Raw genomic sequence first — 24,948 nt, forward strand, 5'->3', positions numbered from 1 at the left:
CCAGCTGTTTCTCACCCTTCACTCTTTTCCTGCTTCCAGCAAGCTGTGCATCAAACAGCTTTCCTTAAGGGAAAATCCCTCTGAACGCACTGGCGTCGCTCTGCCCAAGAGTGCCGTCTCTAGTATCGCTGTGCTCTTTCCTGGTGCATCCCTGTCTTCAGAGGGTAGGTGAGAAATCTTTAAACTCTTAGGAGAAGAGGCTCAAGCCAAATTTGAATCTAGGTGCCAAATCTTCACATCTTTTTGGGTGTAAATCTGCACAGGGGATTTTTGTGCTGATTCATTCTAGTCCAAGGTGCTGCCTAGTGCAGAGGTGATGGAGAGCCCAGCTTCCCTGCTGGTCCCATCATCACCCCTGAGCTGGCTGCTGCTGAGACAGGGATTGGCAGCAAAAACCCTTCCAGAGAATGGGGATTTTGTCCTGCATGAGGCTGGACACTCACAAGACAGTGAAACTGGTGCTCATCCTTCTGTACAGCCACTCTTTCTCCCCGAGAGGCTGATATTGGGATGGTGGATGGGCAGGATGGGTTTTGGGTGGGTTTCAGATCTCTTGCTGCTGACTGACTGGTTTAAGGCAGACGAGAATACCAGTCAGGGAGATCATTTCCCAAAACACCATCCTGTATTTGTTTTTCAGAAAGAGTGGGATCTGCCTGGCATGTGCCAGTGCTCTGTTTTCCTCTTGTATCACCGAGGAGACAAGAGACTGTCCCGGCATGGAGCAGAAGCAATGCTTGCTGTTCCTCTAAAAGCCAGAGCCAGTGTTTTGGTCCCACAATGGTTTCTTTGCCAATGTTTTCTTTGGCCACAGCCACCAGCTCCATGTGCTCTAGGTGAGGAGCCACTCCATGCTGTGATAGACTCTGTTAAATGAGCCTGTTATAAAAAAATCTTCTCTTATCCACCTGGTCCATCTCTTCATCCCTGAAAACAGCCACAGTGGGAAGACCTGCTGTTACTACTGCCATTGTAGCTCTGCAGGAGCATTGATTCATAGAATATCTCAAGTTGGAAGGGACCCATAAGGATCATCATTCCTAGATCTCTTGGGGGTTGTGAGGCACAGAGCCTCTAATCCAGAAATGGAAACCAGCCTTAAATGATGAGCTGCAAAGCTAGAGACAAATACTCATTTGGGAGCACGTTGTTAAAGGCACTGAGTTCCCGGCTGGGAATGAAGCACCCACATTGCTGTAAAAGATGGGCCTCGTTTGCCCTCGGGAACACTTGCAGATAGGCATGGTGACAGGCAGGCATGGTTCCAGTGTGTCCCTCCATGGGGCATCAGAAGGGTGAACAGAGTTACTGTGAGCACCTGCTGCAATTTGAAACAGGGAATGTAGTCTGAGTCACTAGGAATGTTTGAAAATGTTAAACCGAACACTTTTTAGTGACACATGTTGGTCAAACTATCAACTCAGTCCTGTCAGTAAGATGAGCTGTTGAACTGCTTTGCTGAATCATTTGCCAAATTGGTCCTCAAATGGTTTGTGTTTAGAAGCTGCTGGGGAGGTGATCGTGCCGTTGGTAAGTGCCACATCGGTTATAGCCTTCTTTCAGCAGAGCTGCTGCCCTTTTAGCGCGAGGTGCGGTTGGAGCTGTTGTTTCACAACCAGGGAATACCGGTGGCACAGCAGGAGCTGAAGCTTGTCATCGGCGTTTGCTGTGTATTGATTAAAAATGACCAAAGCTTCCTTCCCCAGAGCACCAGTCGCTGCTGCTTCGGTGCTCCTCAGGGATCAATGGGCTGTTCAGTTGTGAGTCTCTGCCTGGAGTTGCTCAGCGTGTCTTTCCACGCTGCCCCGCGTGTGTGGGGGTGTCTCATGCCGGGCTCCGTGGGTGCCCCCGCACGGTGCTGGGCTCTGTCGGGGTTAGGGCACAGCAGGCTCCGGGCTCCATCCCTGCTCCTGCCTTACGGCGCTTGGAGAAAGCCTCGGGCATTGCTGCTTGCTTGTGCTGACCTGCAGCTGCGGGTGGGTGTCAGGGGAAATATTCCGCATTAGCACCTGGTAGAGCTGCAGAAGTTCTGGCTTTGGCCCTCTGGGTGGGGGAGGCACAGTCCGCAGCTGTGGGTGCTTTCAGGAGGGCACTGGTGGGTCTGCACTGGCTTGTTGCTGTCCGGATCTGCCCCTTTGTGTCTCAGGTTCACCTTTTTGCACAGTTTGTGTGTCTCTTCCTTTCCTGCTGTGCTTTTTACCTCCCTACAAGGCTTTCACCTGTGTCCTCTTCCATTTCTCCTTGCAGCCAGTTGCCAGCTGCCTGCGCTGCCGCTATACCAGCATCATCCCTAGGCAGCCCCATATGCTGACCTGCTCCATCCTGGTTTCGGAGCTGCTGGGTCAGACCCGTTACTGAGTTCACAGCACCAGTGCCCACCCGGGGGCCGCATCCTGCTGAGGAGCTGTTCGTGCAGGCTTCCCTCCCTCCCACTGCAGGTCCACAATCAAAGTTATGTTATTTTCCAGGTTCAGCCCTCCAGTACCTAAATTTTTCATCAAACCCCAACCATCAAAGGAGGAGGGAGCCTGGTCCAAGCGCTCGGTGTCTGCAGGGAGCAGCTGCAGGGATGGAGGTGTGGAGGAACCAGCCAAAGCCCTGGGAGCCGCAGGGGATCCTGCCCAAGAGCCAGCAGATGCAGATGACTCCCTGGAAGCAAAGGTAGATTTTCTTGTACACCTACCGCTTGCATTGCCTCCCCCAGCTTGCCACCAAAAAGCCATGCTTGTGCCAATCCCCCTTTTTGCTGCCCTGCTGTCATGTGCCCTGAGGGCGGGCTGGGCAGCAGGGCCAGTGGCTGGACACGGGGCTTCTGGGGAGGGAGAAATCAGATAGTTTTGCTTGGAGAAGCCCACTCAGATCCTACGGACCTATGCTGAGTTTGGGTTTTTTTGGCTTGTTTTTACACTGTAAAATGAGGCTTTTATCTGCACCATGATGTGAAGGCCTCCAGTTTCCTTCCTGTATCAAGCTGTGCCAAGTACTGTGATCTCCATGTACCACCTTCTCAACCCCAGCTGGAGCTGCCTGTTTTTATGTCTCTGCCTTCACCCAAGACCTGCAGTATTGCAGAGATGGCCACAGAGCTGTCTTTGATAAAATGAGACTTTGCAAAGTCATTGTCTCTTCCTCCTGGCATGGAAAATGGCCTTTGGTCTGCTGACCTTCCTGGTGAACCTCGGTGCTTTGGAGCTTGATGTCCGTGCTAGTGGGAACTGGTGCCTTGTTCTGCATTGTGTGGGACAGAGGCTGCTCCTGGGGAAAAAAAAAGGATGCAGGAAAGCATGGGAAGTTCTGAAAGCACTGGCGTTGGCGTTAAGTTCAAGGAGAGGGATTGCATCTGCTCACATCCAAATACCGGTCATTTTAACACTATAACGGCACATTTTTTCTGAATCAGGAGAAATGATACCCTGTAGACGTAAAGAATAGTGTGGCTGAATGTTTTCGGATAGAAGGGTGGAATCATCTTTATTTCCTGCTTTGTTGCCATGTATGCAGAAATAAACCAAAGAAATTCAAGTAGATATGGCTAAGTAGGATCCAAAAGTGCTTCAAAGGATATGTCTGGATTGCAGCTCATCTTCCTGCAGCAGAGTGGTCTCACCCAGACCAGCCAGCTGCTCACTGCAGCCCACGGTGCTTGTTTTCCAGCTCCTGCCATCCACTGCTGCGGAGCTGGAAGGTGCTGTGGAGACTCAGAGCCTGGTGGGGATCAACAAACTGATGCAGCTTGTGGAGGCAGAGCCCGTCATCTTGGGAATGGAGGAGGTAAGTGGGAATCCATCTTGTGCCACGTTTCCAGTGTGGCAAGCAGTTATGTAGCTCCCCCCCCTCCCACTGGTGGCCCTCGATGCTGCTCGCAGAGTGGCCTCACGTCCCTCCAAGCCCATCGCACAGCGCTGCTGAAGCAACTGGTCACTGGAGAGGCCACGCAGGACATGTCGTAGGGTTGACCTGTGCAGCAGCTGTGGAGGGCATTATTCATCTCTTTGCTAATCAAGGGGTCAACAGGAAATTTCTGCAGTAGCTTTTGCTGTAGCATCTTGAGAGAGCGCAGCATGCAAATCGGAGAGAGCGAAAAGCATCAGGAGTCAGATGAGCTGGGCTGGAGTCCTCCCCCCCAGCTCTAAGGGCTTTCACCTCCGAATACTGTGTTTCTCTTAAGGCAGTAAAAGGTGCTTTTAAAGGCAAGTTCTGCAGTGAAGAGAATTTCTTGCTGCCAGGAGACAGCCCAAATTACTTTAATATGTAGTGTATTAATTAATGCGTTAGTGAGTATGGGAGAAGATTTTTCCCGTGGCCCCTCCACTGGTAAGTGGAATGGATACAGGATGAGATTAGGGTGATTTTGCCTGTGTTTGAGGAAGAGCCCCCTCCAGCCACGTCTGTACTTCACTCCAAGCCATGGCTGCTCTTCTGCATCAATTTCCATGCTTGACATCTTGATCTCTCCTCGCCTACCTCCAGGTTTTCGATGTCCTGCCGCTCTACGGTGTGCTGCAGCCAGGCGAGAGCCAGCGGGTCATGTTCACCTTCTTTGGCCACACAAATATCGTCGCCCGTGTCATGGCGCTGTGCAGGGTGGAGGGAGGCCCGACCTATGAGATCACGCTGAGTGGGGAGGCTTCGCTCATCAGCTACCTCCTAGACGTCACGGAGATCGACTGCGGGCTGCAGGTACCGCACGCTTCTCTTGGCAGAGGTCCTTGTCGTGAAACCATCACCGGCGGGTTGCCACCCACCTAGGGCTAGGGCTCTCTCCCCTTCCCAACTACTTTGTTGGCTCTATGGCTTGAAAGTACAACCTTGGAGTGGTATATCCTGCATTCAAGCTGTTTTTAATGGCCATCTCCACCCCTCTCCAGCTGGGAATTCCTCCTCCTCAAGGTAACTAACACCGCCTCCTGGGGCAGGCAGGGTCCCAGTGGTGATCTCCAGAGGGACGTGCCCCAAGACATACATCTGCTGATCCGCTCCTAAAGCCTGAGGTCCAAGGAGGTGCTCTCTTTTGATGTTCTTGATTAATCAGCAAAATAAACCAGGGAGGAAGTTAACTTGGGCTTCCCAGTCACTGTAGCTGGAAAGAATGTCCTAGAATAATCCCCACTTTACTTCTTTTTGGTTAAAAACCCCACAGATATTTCCAGCTGTTGCCCTGTCTCCCATTTTGCTGTCACTGCAGGTGCTTTTTCTTCTGCAATGTCTTGATGCCACCTCCTTTGTTCCAGCTGGGTGTGAGATGACACCATGAGGTGCAGAGAGCTTGTCTCCTCCTTGGTTTCCTTATGACTGATCTCTGTGGTTGGCACTGCCCCTCTGCATGCCGCCATCAGTATCTGTTCCTGTGTAGGGCTAAGGGGTGCCCTGTGGTGGTGGCTTCCCCAGGTTAACCTGGGAGACTCAAGTGCCCGTACCTCCTCTGCCTCTGCTTTTCTCCTGTGTTGAGTTCATTTGCTCGCATCCCAATGAAAGCAGAAGGAGGTTCCCAGTATCAGGCCTGTGCCTTCAGCTTCCCACTCCTCTGTCCTCTCTTCAGCTGTTTAACAAAGTCACCGAAGCAGAGGTCACCCTGCAGAACAGCGGGAAGATGGGATTCACCTACGTGGTGCTAAGGCCCAGCGCGGGCACCGCAGACAGCCCTCTGCCCGGCGTGCCCCTGGTCCTGCCCAGCACGGTGAGTATGGAGGTGGCGTGAGTGATTGACCCTGGCTCTGGGTCAGGCTGCCCAGGAGGGGGTTGTAGGGGAAAAAAACAAAATTAAAAAAAAAGAAAACAACCCACAAAAGCAGACAGGGGAGACAGGGCTGTAAGCAGCTGCTGCTGGGGGGCAGGGAGGGTCAAGCAAGCATGGTCCTAATCGACGCCTTCACGGCCTTTGCCGGCGGGTGACCCTGCTGTCACACAGCAGCCACCGGCCAGAGGCACCAGCGCTTTGGGGGCTCTGGGGACCCCAACTGCTGAGTGCTCCGGCTGTGCGGGCACTGGGGCTGGACTGTGCCGGCTCTCCTGAGAGTCACCTTTCCCAGGGTGTGTGGTTGGACAGGGCTTACTCCTTGTCCCTGCCTGTAGCCCACCCTGCCAGCCCCCTGCCAGCACTGAGCGGGACTTAAATGCTCTCACTTGGGCATGAAGCTGCTTTGCCAGAAATTGTAGCAGCCCCTGTACCGGTCCCCCACTCCCCCAGCTTTGCTGCTCCGCAGCAGCTTTGTGGGGCAGTGAGGGGGCCAGGCAGGAGCAGGGCTGGAACAGTGAGGAGAGGAGTGTGCAGCATCCCACCATCCCAACTTCTCAGTCCTGTGTGGCTGTCTTTGGGCTGGAGCAGCATTCCTGTCTAGTCCCTTTTTGTAGTGGGAAGAGGAAGCCAAAGGTGTTCACATTTCCTCATGCCTGTCTCCTACAAGGGGTGACACACTGATGCCCTCTTGCTGAGAGCTTCCAAAGACCCAGCTCTGCTCGGACCCGCGCAGTCAGTTGCTGTGACAGCCCCATTGGCGCTGGCAGCTTGGCAGGGCTGGCTTTCACTGCAGCTGTGTTCTGCGCTGCACCAGGGGCTCAGGGGACCAAGTGGCAGGATCTGTCCCACTCAGCAGCTTCTCCCTACAGCATGAAGGGGAGTGAGGAGCCGAGGGTCCAGCCCAGTGTGCAGAGGGCAAGCCGAGGAAAGCTGTGGCTGTGTCCCTCACCCAGGGCTCTGTTGCTGTCTGCTTGCATTTGCTCTCAGCCTGGCTGGCGGGAGCCTAGCCTGGGGCTCAGGCAGCCTTTCTGGAAGCCCGGAGAGGAGGTGCCCTTCCTGGCAACACCTTTCCTAGATCTCGTCCTAGTCTCTGCTCCTGCCTTTCCAGAGATGCATGTTTGCAGGTCACCATGAGCCTGGGTAGGCTCACGCACCCCCGGTGTAACTGCACAGGCAGGAGGTGTTTGGCTGGGATCATTATAAGGGGTCAGGCCCTTCAACACCAGCCTGGGAACCGCTGATGTGCTGTGGCAGGAGCTGCTGGCCATGCTGAGAGTGTGGACACTTCACTTATTTTGCATAGTGGCTGGTAAAAGAGCTTTTATTTCTTCAGTCTGGCTCTTGCTAGCAGAGGGTAAACACCGCTAGGGGCAGAGCTGTGCTCATGCTGAGCAAGGGGTGGTCTGTGGGTCTGTCCTGGGGGAATGCATCCCTATGAGCCCTCTGAAGGACCTGGTGTAGGAGACTTCAGCTTCTGGGTACAAGAAAGCTAGAAGGCGATGTTGTCTGATACTTTCTTATATATGAGAACCTGCCTTCTCTTCTCAGCATATCTGTCGTCTGAGCCATCCCTCCACCAAACCCTCTTTGGTTCATTCCCTCCCTCTTCTCCCACACCCTGCAGGGTTACATTGGACCTGGCCAGGAGCAAGTCCTGAAAGTCTATTACCTGCCAGGAGTGCCTGGAGCCTTCTGCAGGACTTTCCAGATCCAAGTGGGTCACCTAGAACCAGAAGAAATCTCCCTGAAAGGAGAGGGGAGCTTTCCCAGGATCTACTTGGACCTGCCCAGGAACATCAAAGGTGAGCACGGCCTGTCTGCTCCCCAGGAAGGTCCCCTGTTTCTCCCCCATGTCAGATGCCCGTAGGGCAGCTCACACCTGCCTCCATCGAGCCTGGAGGTTTCAGGGCTGTCAGACCAACACTCAACCCCCTGGTTGCTTCCTGAGGCTCTGGCAGATGAGCCTGCGTGGGCTTTGCCCCATGAACCATCCTGCAGAGCTTGCCAGCATGTGTCGGAGTCCTGGGAAGGTGGTGGCTGGACAGAAATGCTCGGGAAAGCTGAGCACAGGCTGGCAGGGATTTTGGCAGGATTGGATTTGGGTCACATTGCAGGGGATGAGATGCTCCTATGTGGGGAGGAAGATGGGTGGGAATGAACATCAGGGTTGATAGAGGAAACGCAGCATCTACTTTCCATACATTGCTTGAGGAGGGTGTTTCTGGGAGAGGCCAGAATCGGGGAAGTGGGGCTTCCCAGCTTAAATGGGAATAGCGCTGTGCCACGCTTCTATTTGTGGATGTTTTCTTCCTTCAGGAAATGAAAAATATGAGAAGGTCCTCAAGGAGGTGATAGAAAAGATGGAAGACAGCCAGAGAGAGGAAGCAGTTGTTCTGGGGGAGGCTGTGGCCACGGAGCCACCCCCAGATCCCTTGGACGCCGTGGTGAGAATGGCTGCTGCCCCGTTTGACGCGTGCCACCCTCCCCCGGTGTCATTTGGTCCCCTGCTGCCCGCAGCAGGCTTCCCGGTGCCCTGCTGGCACTTGGGACCTCCCTGCCCAACCTGCCCATGATCCTGCATCAGCTCAGCATTGCCCCCGGGGCTGCCCCAGGGAGAGATCCTGAAGACCCTGCTCAAGTGATTGAATTTATGGTACTTTGGGATGGAGATGTAGGTCATCACTGGGGTATTTGCTGCTCACAACCCAAGCCCTGCCAGGTTTACAGAGCTTAATAGCAGCAGCCTGACTGTGCCCTGGGACTGTGCTGCCAGGGCTGACCTCTAAGAGACAGCAGTGTTATTGTGGCTCCCTTTACAAGAGAGCTTTTGTCCGAGCTGCTTTGGCACTGGCTGGGGGCAGGCAAAGACTTGGAGCTCTGGAAGGTTCCTGGCTTGTCTGTCTGTTTGTCTGGCCAGATCAGCTTTTGTAACAGTGACTGGGCAGGCGAAGATACTGGAGTTCATTGCCCTTGAGATGAGGCCCTGGCTAAGAGAGCAGGAGGTGTCACAGACACTGAGCAGCGAGACAGAAGGACCCCATCACCCCTCTCAACACAAGCAGGGGGGAGCCTTGGGAAGGACCGTTGCTAACCAGCCTCTGCCTTTCCTTCCCTCAGCTGGACCCTCGGCTGCAGATGCAGATGGAGCAGATGCTGATGGAGGAACATGCCCTGGAGCAGCAGAAAGCTCTCACCTCTGGTCCCCCAGAGGCCACTGCCTTTGACCAGCACGCTCGTCGGAGGCTTCTCAAGTTAGTAGGGCCTCCTGTACCCTATCTCCAGGTGCCCCAAGGGTAACACCCAGCAGTGCACCCCTGCTCCTGAGAGGTCCTTGTGTCTGCAGAGCTGGGGATAGTGGGGACTTCAGAAAGGGCCTGATCCTGGTAGCTTTGACATGCTCCCTGTGAGCAGCTGAGTGTCCTCACTTCCACAGAGCCACCCTGAGCTTTGGAGGTACTCAGCTCCCCACAGGCGCTGGGTCCTGCTCTTAGGGCTGAGGGGGTCCAGTGCAGAGCATCAAGCCCTTCAGAGAGCACCAACACCATCCCTGCTGACCAGCTCTGAAAGAGGCAACTCAAAGCTGGCATCTTTGTTCCAGCTAACAGACCACACTGAGCAAAAAGAGTAGGGAACACCCTTGACAAACCCTAAATCAGGTGGCTTGGATGCTGGTGGGACTGCAGGGCTTGCCTCGGTACCTTCCCTCTGCTCCTTCATGAGGAGGCACGGGCACGGTAGGCTCCAGTTCAGGAAGATGCTCTGCAAAACAGATCACGTATGTGCTTTCCCGAGTGTGATTGCTCTGGAAAAGGACCCTCCCGTGAATCTTGTAGGTGATGATTACTGCATTTGTTGGTGCTGCTTTAGGGACAGATCTGGTTGCAGAGCAGTGAAGATTTCCTGTGCAGGCGAGTCTTATGACAAGGTCCTGAAGCCGTTTCAGGCTGGGGCTGTACACCAGGCTTAGCAGTTTCATTGAGACCAGTGGAGGTCCACTGGACTTACCTACTTTCTGCTTTCTGTAGCAGAGGAGCTGTGACCAGTATTCATTTTAAACTACTTTTATTTTAAGGTCCCACTGGTAGCTGATAAAACCTAGGTCCTATGCTCCTCGTGACTTACCAAAGTCTTATTACCAGGTGGTCAGACCTTGGGTTTCATGGGCTTGAGTTGAGTTTTTACAGCAGTGAATCCAGAAATACTCACTTTGTTTGCATCTTCCATGCTCCTGGAAATGTAGCCAGGCTGTGGTTTAAGGACTGTCCTTACTCCTCCTTTCAGAGCTGAGCTGCCCGAATACCTCCTGGACTTTGGGTACGTGATTCTCGGTAACACCCCCACGCACATCATGAGGATCACCAACACCGGGCAGTTCCCTGTGTCCTTCCGCGCTGATAGACGGGTCCTGCATGACACAGGTAACCAGTGCTGGAGAGACTTCACGTGGGCTTGAAGGAGCTGTCTCTGACAGATTAGCTTAAGCCACTGGACATGGGGAGTTTTTTTGAGTGCTTGTATGTATAACTTTTTCCTCCTTGGGACCCTCTGCCTGGTGCTTTAGAGCCTGAGTTCTCCTGGCCAGCAGTGCTCAGAGACCCGGCCTGCCCGTGCCTGCCCTAACACTTCCCTGCAGGGGCTGGATGGGCTGATCACCTTGGTCACCTCTCAGCATCTTCTGCTCTTGGCTACCATGAGCATCACCTGATGGGCACTCCATGGGCTTGTGTTGCAAACAGATGGACGCTTTGTGGTTTGGAAGTGCTTTGTTTAAAATTCATAATGCCATTAGCACTTCTGTTCAGCCTCTATAGAGAAGACAGCCTGTGAGGCCCTCTGTTGTATCAAAACAGGCTTTTGAAACAGGCCTTGACGTAAGGCTGCAGTAGCAGCAAACGGTGACTCGCTGTGTCTGAAGGGTGATCAGGTGCCTCCTCTAAATTGTTTTTCAGGGAGCACCATGGCATGGGGGAATCTTAGTTGGAAATTCTCCTTTGGAGAGGTCTGTGCATCCTTCCCTGGGATGCCTAGTGAAGGAATGGTTGGAGCTCCTCAACTGAGATGTTTCCTTTTTACCCTGTGGGTCTTGGATTCTGGCTGTGAAAGCCCTTTCTCCTTGTGTGGTGACAAGGGAGAAGGAGTGGCAGTCTTCTCCACAGGTACAAAGGGGTCCTTTGCAGAGCTGCCAGACAGGACATATGGCTTCAACGTGCTTGTGACACGTTCATGTCGACTGTGTATCTCAGCTGCTTTATTTTCATCTGTTCAAGGTTTCAGTGTGGATCTGGACCACGTGAAGCACCTGCTCTGCTGCGAGACCAAGATGTTTGAAGTGCGCTTCGACCCACAGAGCGCCAACCTGCCCCTGGGAGAGGTGGACGTGCTCCTGCCCATCAAGGTACCTACGGTGTGCTTCCTCACCCCGCTGTGCCCGTGCACCTCTCGGGGCAGGTGGAGAGTCGGTGACAGAGCAGATGTCACCGGGGCTCTCAGCTGAATGCTCTGTCCTTCCCTAGGTAGCAGGAGGCCCCACATTCCACGTCCGCCTCCATGCCAGCGTGGCCATGCCATCCCTCTGCGTCTCCAGGGACAGACTGGAGTTCTCCACTCTCCAGTGTGGGCAGTGCCAGGAAGAAACTGTCCAGCTCCACAATCAGCAACAGGTCCCCTGTAACTGGCTCATCACTATCAATGAGCCTGTTAAGAAGGTAAAGCACAGACAGTGTGTAACACATAACTTCTCGGTTGGGTTTTCTTTGCCTCTCTTGCCCTTTCTGCCCCTGTGGCTGCGTGAGCACTTGGGCTACAGCTCATCTGAGAAGGCTTCGGGTACAGAGCAAGGCTGGCTCACCTGGACCTGTGCATTAGCTGGTGCTTCACTTCTCTGTCAGGTTCCCCCGTTCCTCCTCTTCTGAGGATGGTGCCTCCCCATCTGCCTGCCCTGCCTGTTCTCCCTCCAGTTCTAGGCCAGAGGTGGCCTCGGCTGGTTTGGCTGTGGGTGCCCTCAGCACCATGACGGTGTCTCAGAGCACTGCAGGAACTGAGGGTCTGTCCTCACAGACCAAGGAGACCTCATACAATTGTTTTTTTGTTCTCAGGTGGACAGACATTGGCTAGCGAGGAGGCGTCAGAAGGTGCCCCAGAAGTTGAAGGCCCAGCCCTGTGTCTTCGAGGCACTGCCCTCGGCTGGAGCCCTCGCTCCAGGACAGCGCTGCAACGTGCGAGTCAGGTTTTCACCCACAGAAGAGGTGAGATCAGCGAGTGTCACCCCCAAGAGGTCTGGCAGGGCAGTGTGGTAACGAGAGCCCAGCACAGGGAGGAGGAGACGGCGTCTGCCTCCACAGAGAGCTTTCTGCAAGCCCTGTACCCACTGTGCCTCAGTTTCCCCTGCAGCACACTCTTCTGAGAGGGGCTTTGAAATCCCCTGGGGAGCTTGCTTAGCATCAGGGAACGGTGGGGTGGCTGCCTCTCAGCGCATGGGGGGAAATCTGCCTGTTTGCCCTCATCTCCCCCTTGCATGGGCCTGTTTGAGGCTGCAACGCCCTGGTGCAGAGCAGCTGGCGCGCTCGCAGGGGATAACCCTGGAAGGGCCAATCTAGGCAAGTCCTGCTGCTGGTACCAGCAGACAAAACAGCCACCAGGCACCTTCCTGGGCACGGCAGGACAGTCGCCTGGAGTGGTGTGCTGCCAGCAGTCCCTGTGGCTCTGGCCCAGCCTGCCTGCACGTTCCCAGGCAGTCTGGGAGTCAGCTGAAATGATGGGGAGTTCCCAAAGGCAGTTTGCCTGTGGCCACCGTGACTTGGAAACTGGCAGTGGGTAACAGGATGGACACAAGTGCTTCCGTGCCTGGAAACAGTCCCAGGGATGTTTTAATTGCTGTAGAGGTGTAACCATCTTGTGTCTGGCTTTGACCAGAGCCAAACACTGAGCAGAGAAGACGACCCTTATTTCTAGCCAGTGCGAGCTCATCTGCCTCATTCATTGAGCTGATGTTTGCCTGATGCAGCAGTGCCAGGACTGTGTCTGGGCAACATAACCCTGAGGACCTTTCTCATGAGCATCACACTCCCTCGTGACTAGGTCAAAACATCTGATAGTGCATTTTAGATTCATCTGACACCCAAATATCCAGTTACACTTCACACCAGGATTCATCCCAGTTACTCAGAGCCAGAATGCAGATGCTGTAGCCCCTGCTGGAAGTAAATATCTGTTTTCCATTCCCCTTAGAGGTACTGGTGACACCCCTGCCTTGGGGCAAAAGTTGAACTTGAGGCCCTGTCAGCTGGGACTTCATGGAGGAGTTTTCTGTGCTGCTCTCTTTTCAGAAGTCCTACCGAAGTGAGCTGAAGATTAACATTTTCCAGAGCAGCCAGCACCTCCAGCTGCAGGTCTCGGGGCGTGGGCTGGAGCCACAGCTGGAGTTCAGCCCCCCAGTGCTCGAGCTGGGACCGTTGCTGCCATACAGCTGTGGAGCAGAGGGGACGGTGGTGGTGAAGAACCCATGCGAGTTCCCCATCGAGTTTTACTCACTGGAGTTCGACCAGCAGTACCTTGCTGAGGAGCAGGTGAGAGGGAAGGTCTGGTCCCCATGTGCACGGTCCCGTAGCTTCACAGTGCTCCAGCATTCCTAGGTTCCTGCCAGGGAGATGGAGACAGTCCCCAGGGCAAAGTCTGGTGGCATTTCAGGGTTAGCCAGCTCTGCTGGCAGACTGTGGAGGGGCTTGTATAGTCCGTGTTGTTAGAAACACGTCCTGCATATGGCTTCTCTTCCCTACATGCACAGATCCTGCAGACGCTTAAAGACTATGATTGCCGCAACACCTTATTGCTGCCTCCGCGTGCCCCGGGTGAGAAGCTGCCCCCTGAGGTGCTGGAATATTATCAGGACCAGAAGAGGCTGCAGGATGAGCAGACGAAGTCCCAGACTGGGGAACCAGCAGACCAGGACAACGGTGAGGGTTTGGCATTGGCTGTCCTGAGTGTGTACACAGCGGGGAGTCCAGCCTGCATGCCCCGAGCTCTCCATGGGAAGCCCAGGCTTTTAGCAGCCACCCATTCCCCAGCTTGGTGGAGGAATTCCAGCGTGAAGGTCTGTGGCTTGTAACACGCATCCCCTACCAGCCCTGAGTGCAGCCAAAGCAAGCTCGTATCTGCCTACCATGGACCGGGGAGATAATCGTGTTGTCCTCTTGTGTCCCCTAACCACAAAAAATAGGATTGGATGAGTTCTTCAGCCAGCAGGACCAGGTCTAATACCACCAGCTATCTTATATTTGCTCCTTCCCAGCACCAAAAGCACAAACTCAAAATCCCCCCGAGGGCAGAGACAGCCTGGACAGACTTCTCCTTGGGAAACTTTCCATCTTTTGCACGTGGCCGTGCAAAGTGGCAAATGGCAAAGAACAGATTGCCTGGCCATGTCCACCCTCTTCTTCCCTCCCCGTGTCCTTCCTCCTCAGCAAACTTTGAAGATGTCCAGTCTCTGTCAGATCAAGGAAGAAAGTCCTCTGCTGGGATCATTCACACTGTCTCATCCCAGAGCTCATTCACTTTCCCCTCCGTGTTTGATGAAAGCCAGTCCAACAAGGTGGACTCTAAATCTGAATGCGGAGGAGGTGGAAGGTGTTGAGAAAAGACAGGGGATGGGTAATGTTGCAGACAGGGCAGGGACAAGTGAGAGGCCAGAGAGGTTCTCCCCAGTTTTGCCAAATGAGCACCTTTTCCCCCGGGAGCTGCTGGGATCAGGATGATGCTGTTCCCTTTCCTAGGCAGGGCAGCGCGCTCTCTGTCCTGCGTGACACTGCAAGCCGAGATGGCTTTTGGTGACCTCCTAAGGGCAAAGGTGGGAGCTCTTTGCAAATGCTGTTATGGTGAATTCAGAGCCCAGCTACATCTCCTGGTATAATACTCCTAAAGCATCCAGCTTTTGGATAATCGCTTGATCCGCAAATGGAGCCTCTCCCTTGGGACAGTGTAAAATGCCTGGTTCTGCCTGTCCCCCCCTTACTCAGCAGGACCTGGGACCAAACTCCCATGAGGACCATGTTGACAGGGCATGGGAGATTTGGCCCAGTCCTTTTAGGTATTGCCAAATGCTTGCTCTTTCCTCTTTCTGCCACCCCATTTCCTATACTCTGAACAGGCACCTTGACCACCATCTAGGGCAGACCCTGATCTGCACAAGCCTAAAGGAGAGGCATAGTGAGACCTCGGTGTGGTGTTGGTTTCAGCAGAGTCTTCTCTCCCAGGATCTGAGGGGATGGGGAGGATGATCAGGATCATAGGTAGGCAGGAGGCTGACTGTTCTATCTGGTTCTGCACAGCAGAGCATCGGCGGAGCATCACCAGCAGCAAGGCGGCCGCGGGAGAACTGGCCGACAGCCCTGTCTATAGGGCCATCGCCCGCCACCTTGGCATCGATATCTCTGCAGAGGGGCGCGCGGCCCGAAACCGCAGAGGGATCGTTGTCATCATCCATGGGGCACCCCTGACAGGTAGGTGAGCCGCAGCCCGTGGCTGCAAGGAGGGGGGAAGCAGGAGAGACACATCCTGGTGGGCCGTGGTGCTTGGTTGACCTGTTGAAGCAAAGCGAGGTAAGCCGCAGCTCTGCTGGTACATGAAATGGTCCCAGGCCTTCACCAGCTGGGGCAAGGGCTGTGGCTCACCCTGTGTCCACACAGCTAGGCTATCGTTCCCCCACACAGGGTGGCCATGTCCCCGTTGCTTCGTGGGAGCACAGTGCCTAGTGCCCATGTAGCCTCATGGGAGCAGTCCCTCGCCCACGCTGACCCCCAGACCGTGCCCAGACGTTGTTTGAGGCAGCGCCGGCCAGCACAGGCTGGCGAACGCTCTGAGTGGTGGCGGGACAGGGCTCAAAACAATGTTCTGGCCCAGGGTTGAGGTCACCATGAGGGACAAAGTGCTCAGCTGGATGTGAGGTGGACGTGATCCTCCTGGCTCTAGAGGACAACGCTTCTAGCCATGCTCAACTACCTCCCTCACGGTCTCCCCTAAAGGGGCACTTGATTTCCGACTGTCCTTGAAACTTTGAAATCCTGTCTGGGGACTTTCTAGAGCCTGTCCCTGGAAATGCTTCACGTGCAAGTGTCACCAAGCAGTCTTCCTCTCTCTCAAGGAAAGACAGCGACAGCGGTTGCCCTGTCCAAATATTACGGCGCTGCCTGCTTGTCCATCGACACCGTGGTGAGAGAAGCCATCTCGGAGAGGAGAAGCTCAGCAGGGCTGCGCGCCCGGGAGCTGTGCATCAGGGCTGCCATCAAGCAGAGCTGCAAGGAGGCAGAGGATGCTGGTAAGGAGAAATGCTGGACCCAGAGCAGCGCTTCAGAAACCCACCATGACCATCCACTTCTGCTTGCTCCAGAGAGGAAGGCTGACAGACCTGGGTCTCCTAGGGAACATGAGTGCAGCATGTAGAAATGCAAAGCCATTTCGTAAAGCATCTCATGTTATTAAAAAAATAATCTCTGTTTTAAGGGCTCAGACAGGGGCACTTTTACTGCCTCTGGGCTTCTCAGCCCATACTCCTTTTCCTAGGAGTGGTGAAGCACACCTGTATTTTTCTCAGGGTTTTTTTATATTTCCTCAAAGCTGAATCCAGCTGGCTCCTTGTGGCCATCAGGCAGAACTGCTGCCCACTTTAACAACGAAGCAGCCCTCTGAAGCTGCTCATTAAGTACTAGACAACTGACTCTGAGTGTGGCTTCAGAAACATGAGAGGAAGGGAAGAATAACCTCCCAGAGTTTCAGATGAGACATGCTGCAGATGAGCTCTTTTCTCCAGAGGTTTTCCTATACACACTGTCAGGTCACGCAGCTCGTGCATGTGGTGCTGTTCTCCACCTGAGACCAGAGACTTTTAGAAAACCTGGTTGGGCAGTTGGTGCCCCGCGCTCTGCAGGGTGAGGCCAGACCCTGGTTCTGGTGGGGGAAGTTTTGCATTGCTCAGCTTTGAACCTGGTTGGGTTGGGAGCTGATGGAAGGAAGAAGGATCTGGGCCCCAGGTGGGGTTATCCCATGCAGAGGATTTAGCTCCAGTGGAGATGGGGGATGCAGCTGGGGCAGGGCTGCATGTTACCATCTCCATGTGAGAATGCAGGATGGGTGCAAGGTACAGAAATGATGCTCCTGGATAGTGGAGCCTTGGCTTGATCCATAGGGGAGCTACTGTGCAGCGTCACCTGCGTGCACATTTGTGAGGAGGGACGCAGAGCTGTGCCTTAAAAACTCTCTGGCTTTAAAATCCAGTATCAGATGGTGTGCTTTACCATGCTAATAAGAGAAGCAGGGCAGGAGCTGCTTCTGGAGATGGGTGCTGCTAGTGCCCAGCAGGCTGGGGAACAATGGCCGTGTCCCTGCCAGGGCGCAGGGCTGTGCCTGTTGGGGTGGAAGGTGCCTGCTTGCTCCCCACTGAGCGTCTGTCCCCTCCACAGGTCACAACGCAGATGCGTCCCTCAGCCTGCAGTTCAGCACCAAGGCCAAGCACAGCCTAGACATGAGACGGTCCAGCTCTGTGGACAAACTCAGCCTGCAGTCCAGCTCTGTGGGCAAACTCAGCCTGCGGTCCGTCAGGTCCCGAGGCCAGGTGAGCGCTGCGGCGGGCAAGAAGAAGACAGATGGCCCCACCCCCCAATCCCAGAAACAGCATCTGATGGATCTGACAGGCTCCCAGGTGAAGCACGATCTGCACTGGTTAATGCCTGGGACCTTTCTGTTGCCTCTGAGAAGTGAAGGAGCCGCTTCCAGTGGAGGCTCTGCATCACCCAGAGCCTGGTGCAGGGGTCTATAGTGCAGAGAGCCAGCTGGGCAGGCTGGGCATGGCTCGGGGTGGGAATGAAACCCTGTGCTCTGGCAGAAAAACTCTGCGGCATCTTAACAGATTGTTGGCAAAGTGCAGTCCTGGCTAACGTGGCTGCAGCGGTGGGCAAAGCTGCGGGATGCTGCGCTGGGGGCTTGCGAGCTTGGGTCTCTGCTGGCCATGGATGCACCCTCCTGCGTGGTCCCCTGGAGCTGCTGGCCTGCAGTTTTGTTCTAGTCTCCTGCTAGTGAGAAACCCCAGCTCCAAGCCCAGCAGTTGGAATTGTTTGGGGGTTTCCAAAGTGGTTGATTTTTCTTGTGGTGTTCAACATTGCAGGGCTCATCAAGTTCTCACCACTCTCCCCTTCCCTGCGTTCCTGCGCAGCGAGAGCTGAGCATCAGTGGCAGCACATCAGGAGAGCTGGGCTTTAGGAGCTGCGTGCTGCCCGAGGAGCTGCTGGTGGCCATCCTCTCTGAAAGGCTGCAGGTACGTGGGGTGGGGGCAAATGGTACATTCTTGCTACAGAGAGACAGGCAGCGAGGTACAATTCAGAGAGGAGGAGGGCTGTGCCTGCTCTTGGAGGAGTCCTGGGCTGCGTGCAGGGATCCGTGGGTGAAGCTGCAGATGACATAAATTGGCAGAGCATGGGGAAAGATCAGAGCTTGTCTGAGCTGCTGCACTTGGAACTGTGATGGCTGGTGATCTCTGACATCAGGCTTTAGTGACTAGCTGAGAGCCCAATGCGTGCGACAGCTGACTTTCTCTTCCTTTTTGACTTTATCTGCAGCTGAGTGACTGCTACCAGGGAGTGGTGTTTGATGGCCTGGAGACCCCCTTTGCACGCAACACAGCATCTGCTCTCCTCTGCCTGCTCAAAGCTGTCAGAAATCGGCCTCACATCTATTTTGTGAACCTGTTCCAGGATTATGCTTCTTGGAAAGCCAGGGAGATGGCCGCAAAAGAGCAGGAAGGTGAGACTCTTCATCTCCGTAACTCTGAAATCTTCTCTCTCAAGCCCTCAGCCTTACCCGTGTGTATCTGGGTTACCAGCAGAACTTGTAAGAGATGTTTTTATTAATCCTTCCACCTTCTGCCTCGGTGTAGCCAGCACTCAGCTCACAGTTGCTTAAAATACAGCAATGCTGAGGCTGACCTCAGTCTCTAACATTAAAGCTTGGGCACAAGTGCAAGCTGTTGTGGCTCAATAACTAATCACTGGCCAGCTGTCCACAGTGCTGGTGCATGTGAGCCAGGCAAGGCATGGGAACTCACTGACCAGCGACAGTTTGGGGCTTATCTGAATTCTGAAGCAGGGATGTGAGCTCGCCAGTATCTCCTGGCAGGATGACAGGCTGGGTCAGGACAGAGTTGTGAATCCTGGCAGCTCACCCAGAGCAGCAAGCTCTGCTTGCAGGCACTGATGGTTTCTTCTCTGGTCTGTGCTGAAGGACGGGAGCGGGAAGAAGCTGCCAGGAGGGAGAAAGCACGTCTCTGGGAGATGGAAGAGGACGAGTATGATGCCCTCACCGAGGAGGAGAAAATTCACTTTGATAACAGTATACTGCAAGTCAAGCGTGAGAGGAAGAAAAGGTCTGTAAGCCTTCTATGGGTGCCTCCCCAGGATAGTGTCCCCAAAGGGTTTCCCTGCTCCGGAGACCTTGATTGTGCTCAGAGGGGTTACCAAGGCCAAAAGCATTAATTACCAGCAGCACAAGGATTGCCAGTTCCACCTCCCTGGTTCCCAGCAGAGGAGGGACCTTCCTCCGGTGAGATGAGAACATCTTCTCTCCGTTTTAGCGGTGAGCCCTTCAGCTTCAACACTGGCTGCAGGGAGCTGGGCTCTGTGCTTCCCTTGCCACTGTGCTTACCAGTGTCTCTAAGTTAATTATGTTCATTCTCATCTTCATCGCCCTTCTTCACGAAACCAGAGGGGTTGTGGTGTGGGTTGGTGTGAGGCGCAGCTGTGCTGGCTTGGTTTGGATCCCAGTCCTGCCGTAGGTGAGGCCCTTGCACTGCTGAGCTCCCAGGGTTTTCCTTACTGAGTGACACCAGCCACAAAAGCTGGTGTCTCTTAGGCTCACCTTCAGCTGCAGCAGCAGGTGAGCCTGGGAGAAGCTCTGATCCAGCAAAGCAGCCCTGTTCAAGAGGATACACAGGATAAGCTTAAGCCTCTATTAACCCCTGCCTGAAACTTGGGGAGGGACTTGCTTAAAGCGAGCCTGTGTTTCAGCACTTCTTTCAGCCCCAGCTGAAGTTTGTTTCCCTGGGAGGAGATCACTAGGGCTGAGTCAGACTGTGATTTCCAGGACAGGCAGCACAAGTTTCCCATGGTCCCAGCTGGGTTCCAGCAGGAAGCCTGGTTGTTTGGAGCCTGTTTTGCAGGAGGGCAGTTACTGCAGCCTTTGCTTTCTGATTGGTATGGCTAGTCTCACTAAGGAGCAGGCTGTGCCCAGGGAGAAGGGCTGCATAAGCCAAGTATTGGTGCAGGGATAAGCAGGTGTTAGTGATTGGTGAGCTGGTTTAGTGATTTGTGAGTTGGATATTGAGAGCTTCAGGCTCCAGTGTGGAGCAATGGTGGATCAGTCTTTGGCAGCATGCTGGAGGTGTCCAGGTGGACCTTATTGGAGAAGTAGTGCAATTTAGACCTTGTGACAGCAAAGCCTAGATTTGGCAGGCCCTGGAGGTCCCCTCCCACTTCCCTCACTTTGGATGTCCCAGCCTCCCCAGGTTGAGGGAAGTCCACAGAGCTGGTCTAACAGTTGTGCCTGGCCTTAGGGTTAGTGAATGAAGTGTGGGACCAGCTGGGATTGCAGCGAGCCCAGATTTCTGGCGGTGACTCTCGGGGATGTTTTCTGTTTGTCTTGCTGAAGGGAGATGGAGCGGCTGGCTCGAGAGCTTGAGGAAAAGCAGCGGTGGGAGCTAGAACGCTTGAGGGAGGAAGAATTGCTGAAGAAGTTGTCTAAGTGGGCCAAGAGAAAGCTTGGAAAAGACAAAGAAAATGCTTCAAGGAAGAAAAGCCAGCCTGGAGTCAGACAGGTGGGTGGTTGTGTTTACAGAGATGAGTGAAAGCCCTGGGGACCCTCCTGCTGAGCCGTACCATTCCTGGCGAAGCCAGCAGCCCCCCGCAGTGCTGGGGGTGGGTACCTGGCCGTCAGCAACACACGGGGCTGTGCTGGGAAACAGCAGCCAGTGTTTGATCGTGCTGCTGCTTCACCAGGGGTATTTTCACATGGGTTTGTTGGGTAGAGCTGTTCTTCTAGGGTCGTGCTGCCTTTGAGTCATGGCTTCACATAACTCCAAGCCCTAGATAGTTTTAGTCCAGCATTTCTCCCCATTCTGCATGTGACTTACACCTCTGAGCCATGACCCGCCTGGGATGTGGTCTTTTGCTACCTGACTGGCAGGAGATACCACCAGGCCCTTTAGGTATTCATTAGCAGCCAGACTTCCCAAAGTGTCAGCCAGACACAGGGATGGATGCTCAGCACACCAGAAACGTGCCCGGAGGACTGCACAGGAGTAAGGAGGTGTCTTAAGTTCCCTGTTTGGGTTGGGGAAGCTGTTCTGTTTCTCAGCTGGTTTGCAGGACTCCTCATCAGTCTCGCGCTGGGGAGTTTAGTTTCAGTTGAGCTCAACTGGGTACCAGCTGCGTTCTGAATTGGGATTTGTAGAGCACCTAGCACAGGTCTCAGATGAGGCGTGGGGTGCTATTGCAAAGATCGCCGCTGTCCTACAGCATTTGAGTTGGTGCTTTGAAATGCTCACCGCTTTGTCCTGCTCCTCCTGCCCAGAACACGAACGCATCCGCTAGCAACACCAGCGCATCCACCGGCAACCTGTCCGATGTCACCAAGGGGGGAGAGAAGAAGGGATCTGCAAAGGAGCACGCAGACTCTCTTGCAAGTGACAAGGAAGATAAGAAAAAGCAGAGCAAGGCTCCCCCGACAGATGCCTGCCCCCTGGAGGTTGTGCAACCTGCAGACCCAGAACAGGGGGAAACCAAAACCGAGGCGCAGAGTGACAGCGAGAAGAACTTGGCCCTGAGGTTTAAAATCTACGAGGCATCGCAGAGGGATGTCACGCATATTTTGTCATCCTGGGACAGGGCTCAGGGTATCCTGCTGTCCCCTCTGAACCAAGAGGTGGTGCAGCACCAAGTACAAGGCCAGCGCCGGCATTTATCCAGGCAGGGGAGCCGGCAGGACAGAGAGAATGAGCATCTGGAAAAACTGAAGGCTCTTGAGGACTCCGAGTTATCTGGGCTGGAAGGGGAAGGTGCGGAAGGGTCAGCCAGAGGCCAGGACGTTGGGGTGCCCTGCTTGGACATCCAGGTGCTGAGCTCTGCAGATGTGACTGGGGCGATCCTGGAGAGCGGCAAGCTGCCAGCGGCAGAGCAGGTAAAGCCCTTGTGAGGCTCAGATGCTGAGCCTGCCGTGGTCTGGGCCCTGGTGCATTGTGTCCCACCAGGTGACAACAGCACATACCCTTGTCCAGGCCACTGATGATGTTCCACGATGGCTTCACAGCAGCCACGTGGCTGGGGAAGTTCTTGCCATCCCCCAGATGGGTGGGAAGAGGGAGGGCTCTCTGTTGGAACATCCTCTCTGTTTGGAGAGTTTCCCAGTCTGGAAATCATTAAAAATGGTCCCAGGGCAGGGCAACTCCTGGTCATTGTTTCCTTCAGCTGAGTCACTCAGAGTTGAGGTTTCTCTCTAGGTCCCACTTGTAGGTCCTGGCACTGCTCTGGAGCCTGCCCACCCCACTGTGCACAAAAAAGCACTGTACTCCATCTAAATAAAAAAACCCATTGCCAAAAGCTGAGTGCCTTTCAGGAAGTGTGAGGATGAAGGCCACGGGAGTATAAACAGGGTTTTCTCTTATGCTTTAGATCCTGGATGACCTGGGACTGGGTCCCTCGGGGCCTCCCATTCCACCTACTGCTTTTTACTCTGTGATCCGCTACCCGGAGAAGCGGATGGTCCCTGCAGCAGGAGAAGCCCTCGAGCACTTCGCCTTTGTGGTGCCAGAAAGTGCCACTGCAGAAGAAGGAAAGAAGGAAACCAGAAGTTTCTTGGATGTCCCCGTTGTGCCTGCAGTGAAGGTGCCAGGGCAGGGGCCAGGCTGGGTGGGGGCATGGGGGGCAGGTGGGATGGAAGAGGATCACTGTGGAAGGGCAGTGAAGACATGACGGGGCCCCGTGTCTGCAGGCATCCCTCCTGTCTGTTTAAAAGAGCCAGCTCTGCTTGAGACATAGGGCAGTTCTGTGAGATGAGAGAAAAAAAAATCAGCTAAAACCTTCAACTTCCCTTGAGGAGAGGGTCCTGGGGAGGGAGGGGTGTTGTAGGCGAAACAAAGTCCCATAAGGAAGACCAAATCCATGGGCAGAGGGGGTTGGTGGTTTATTCTCCCTCCTGTCTGTTACCAAACCTGCAGCTTTCTCTCCAGGATGGGGGTGTCTCGGGGCAGGTCTCACCTCTCTCCCTTTCCTCTCTCCCTTGGTGTGAAGGTGTCAGAGGAGCAGGTCACGCCAAGCGGGGGCCAGTCGGGGAAGGAGAAAGCCGCGGGCAGGCGGAAGGCTGTGAGGCAGAAGCGGAGCTCCAGCCGGGGCAGGAGAGGTCGCCAGGCGCCGGGCACGGGAGCACCCACGCAGCCCCCCGACGCGCACCAAAGCGACGTGGACAGGGTCCCATCCCGGGGGAAATACGTCAGGTGAGCTGTGAGGGAGGAGGTGATCCCTCTGCTTCACATCCATCTTGCCAAACGGGCTCCATCATCCCCAGCCCCGCAGGGACCCTCTGCCGGTGCCTCCACGGGATGGCGAGTCCATGAGCCTCCTCCTTCTCCCATTTGCTCGTTAGCAATGTCTGAAGCCTCCTCTTTAATTGCCAGGCTGAGCAGCTGCCGGTGGATAGTGCCTGCCCACGGGGAGGTGGAACTGAAGGTCCAGTTCAGCTCCACGGTGCCGGGGCAGTTTGACCAGACGCTGCATTTTGAGGTCCTGGGGACAAAGCGACTGTACCAGGTGCACTGCAGGGGTACCTGCCTGTATCCCACCGTCAGCCAGGACCCACGGTAAGGCTGGGGCGTGGGAGCCTCCCCCACTGCTCCCCCCTGAGCTCAGAGCCAGGGCTGCCCCTTGTGCCCCAGTGACCTTCTGGCTTGGGCAGAGCATGCGGCCTGAGCCGCCCAGTATCTCTTCCGTGCTTGGAGCTGGGAACCAGTACTGGTACTATGGGAGACCTCGGCTGGTCTGAGGGATCAGAATGTAAGTTTGATATTGACCTTGAGCAGATAACCACGTACCCTGAAGAGGCGTGAACGTCCTGAGAGGAGCTGCGTAAACAAGAGTAAGGAACTGCCTGACCGCAAGGAGAGGAAGGGTATCGAGGTTGCAGCAGAGAACTCATCCAACCATGAACTGTTAGTCTGTAATTAAACCAATCAGATATGGACACGTACTCTTCATAAAGTTATAAAAAGGCTTGTTAGAACAATAAAGTAGCCACGTTTGCACAATTCGGTGTTTGTCGTGTCCGTCTCAATAACGACAGTGGGGGGCACTGGGATGGTTACTGGGACATACTGCAGGGCACTGGGACATACTGGGATATATTGGGGAGCACTAGAAGAGTCACTGGCACATAGTGGGGGGCACTGGGAGGGTCCCTAAGATGTACTGGGGGGCACTGGGACATACTGGGGCACACTGAGGGGGTTACCGGGATGTATTGCAGGGCACTGGGACATACTGGGATAATTGGGGAGTGCTAGGAGAGTTATTGGGATATACTGGGGGCCACTGGGATGGTTACTGGGACATAGTGCAGGGCACTGGCACATACTGGGATATATTGGGGAGTGGTAAGATAGTCACTGGGGGCATTGGGAGGGTTACTGGGATGTATTGTAGGGCACTGGGACACACTGGCGCGCACTGGGGTGGTTACTGGGACGTACTGTAGGTTACTGGGACGTACTGGGATATATTAGGGAGTGCTAAGAGGGTCACTGGGACATACTGGGGACACTGGGTGTCGCGGTTGATAGTATTGACACGGTGATGGTTTAGCAGGAAATCTGGATTTATTAATCACTAACAGCAATTTATCATTACAAAATAATTCCGAGATTCTGAAAGAAAGAAAAGCGACTGATTCACAGACTCTGAACTGCCCAGATTCACACTCCCTCCCTCACCGGTGCCTTCCCTGACCCATCGATCCCTGCGCATCCACCAACGGACAGACACCCGGAAACGAGGGTCCGTCCCCCCATGAGCAGAGCCCGAGCGGGTGACAGAGCAGCGAGCTCAGAGAACATTTCCCTCCTCTCGAGGGCAGAGCCAATCCTCCCGAGGCCTCGGCATTCCCCCGCGGGCCATCCCTGAGCCCCGAGC

General features: G+C 54.6%; 2 protein-coding genes across 2 annotated transcripts; both read left to right on the top strand.

The window, feature by feature from the left end:
• The first annotated feature begins 4,527 nt into the window (after positions 1–4,527).
• Positions 4,528–14,366, top strand: LOC141946974 (hydrocephalus-inducing protein homolog). The gene is made up of 9 exons (XM_074877441.1): positions 4,528–4,680; positions 8,855–8,988; positions 10,019–10,155; positions 11,005–11,132; positions 11,251–11,442; positions 11,833–11,982; positions 13,063–13,302; positions 13,521–13,689; positions 14,197–14,366. Exons 1-9 carry the CDS (start codon positions 4,528–4,530, stop codon positions 14,364–14,366), a joined length of 1,473 nt encoding a protein of 490 aa, XP_074733542.1.
• Positions 14,367–16,091: 1,725 nt separating this feature from the next.
• Positions 16,092–23,912, top strand: LOC141946975 (hydrocephalus-inducing protein homolog). The gene is made up of 12 exons (XM_074877442.1): positions 16,092–16,188; positions 17,200–17,339; positions 17,937–18,038; positions 18,340–18,523; positions 19,001–19,142; positions 20,423–20,588; positions 21,344–21,427; positions 21,518–21,949; positions 22,441–22,653; positions 23,059–23,261; positions 23,442–23,624; positions 23,844–23,912. The coding sequence occupies exons 1-12, from the start codon at positions 16,092–16,094 to the stop codon at positions 23,845–23,847; spliced, it is 1,950 nt and encodes a 649-aa protein (XP_074733543.1). The 3' UTR covers positions 23,848–23,912.
• Positions 23,913–24,948: the final 1,036 nt, after the last annotated feature.

The sequence above is a fragment of the Strix uralensis genome, chromosome 9, assembly GCF_047716275.1.
Source record: "Strix uralensis isolate ZFMK-TIS-50842 chromosome 9, bStrUra1, whole genome shotgun sequence".
NCBI classification, from domain to species: Eukaryota; Metazoa; Chordata; class Aves; order Strigiformes; family Strigidae; genus Strix; species Strix uralensis.

Excerpts from the sequence above, each read along its gene's own strand:
- LOC141946974 (XM_074877441.1), top strand. The coding sequence starts at position 4,528 with ATGTTCACCTTCTTTGGCCACACAAATATCGTCGCCCGTGTCATGGCG. Across the intron at positions 8,989-10,018 it reads GCTCGTCGGAGGCTTCTCAA|AGCTGAGCTGCCCGAATACC; the intron begins GTTAGTAGGGCC and ends TCCTCCTTTCAG. Across the intron at positions 10,156-11,004 it reads ACGGGTCCTGCATGACACAG|GTTTCAGTGTGGATCTGGAC; the intron begins GTAACCAGTGCT and ends CATCTGTTCAAG.
- LOC141946975 (XM_074877442.1), top strand. The coding sequence starts at position 16,092 with ATGACCATCCACTTCTGCTTGCTCCAGAGAGGAAGGCTGACAGACCTG. Across the intron at positions 18,524-19,000 it reads GGCCGCAAAAGAGCAGGAAG|GACGGGAGCGGGAAGAAGCT; the intron begins GTGAGACTCTTC and ends TCTGTGCTGAAG. Across the intron at positions 19,143-20,422 it reads AAGCGTGAGAGGAAGAAAAG|GGAGATGGAGCGGCTGGCTC; the intron begins GTCTGTAAGCCT and ends GTCTTGCTGAAG.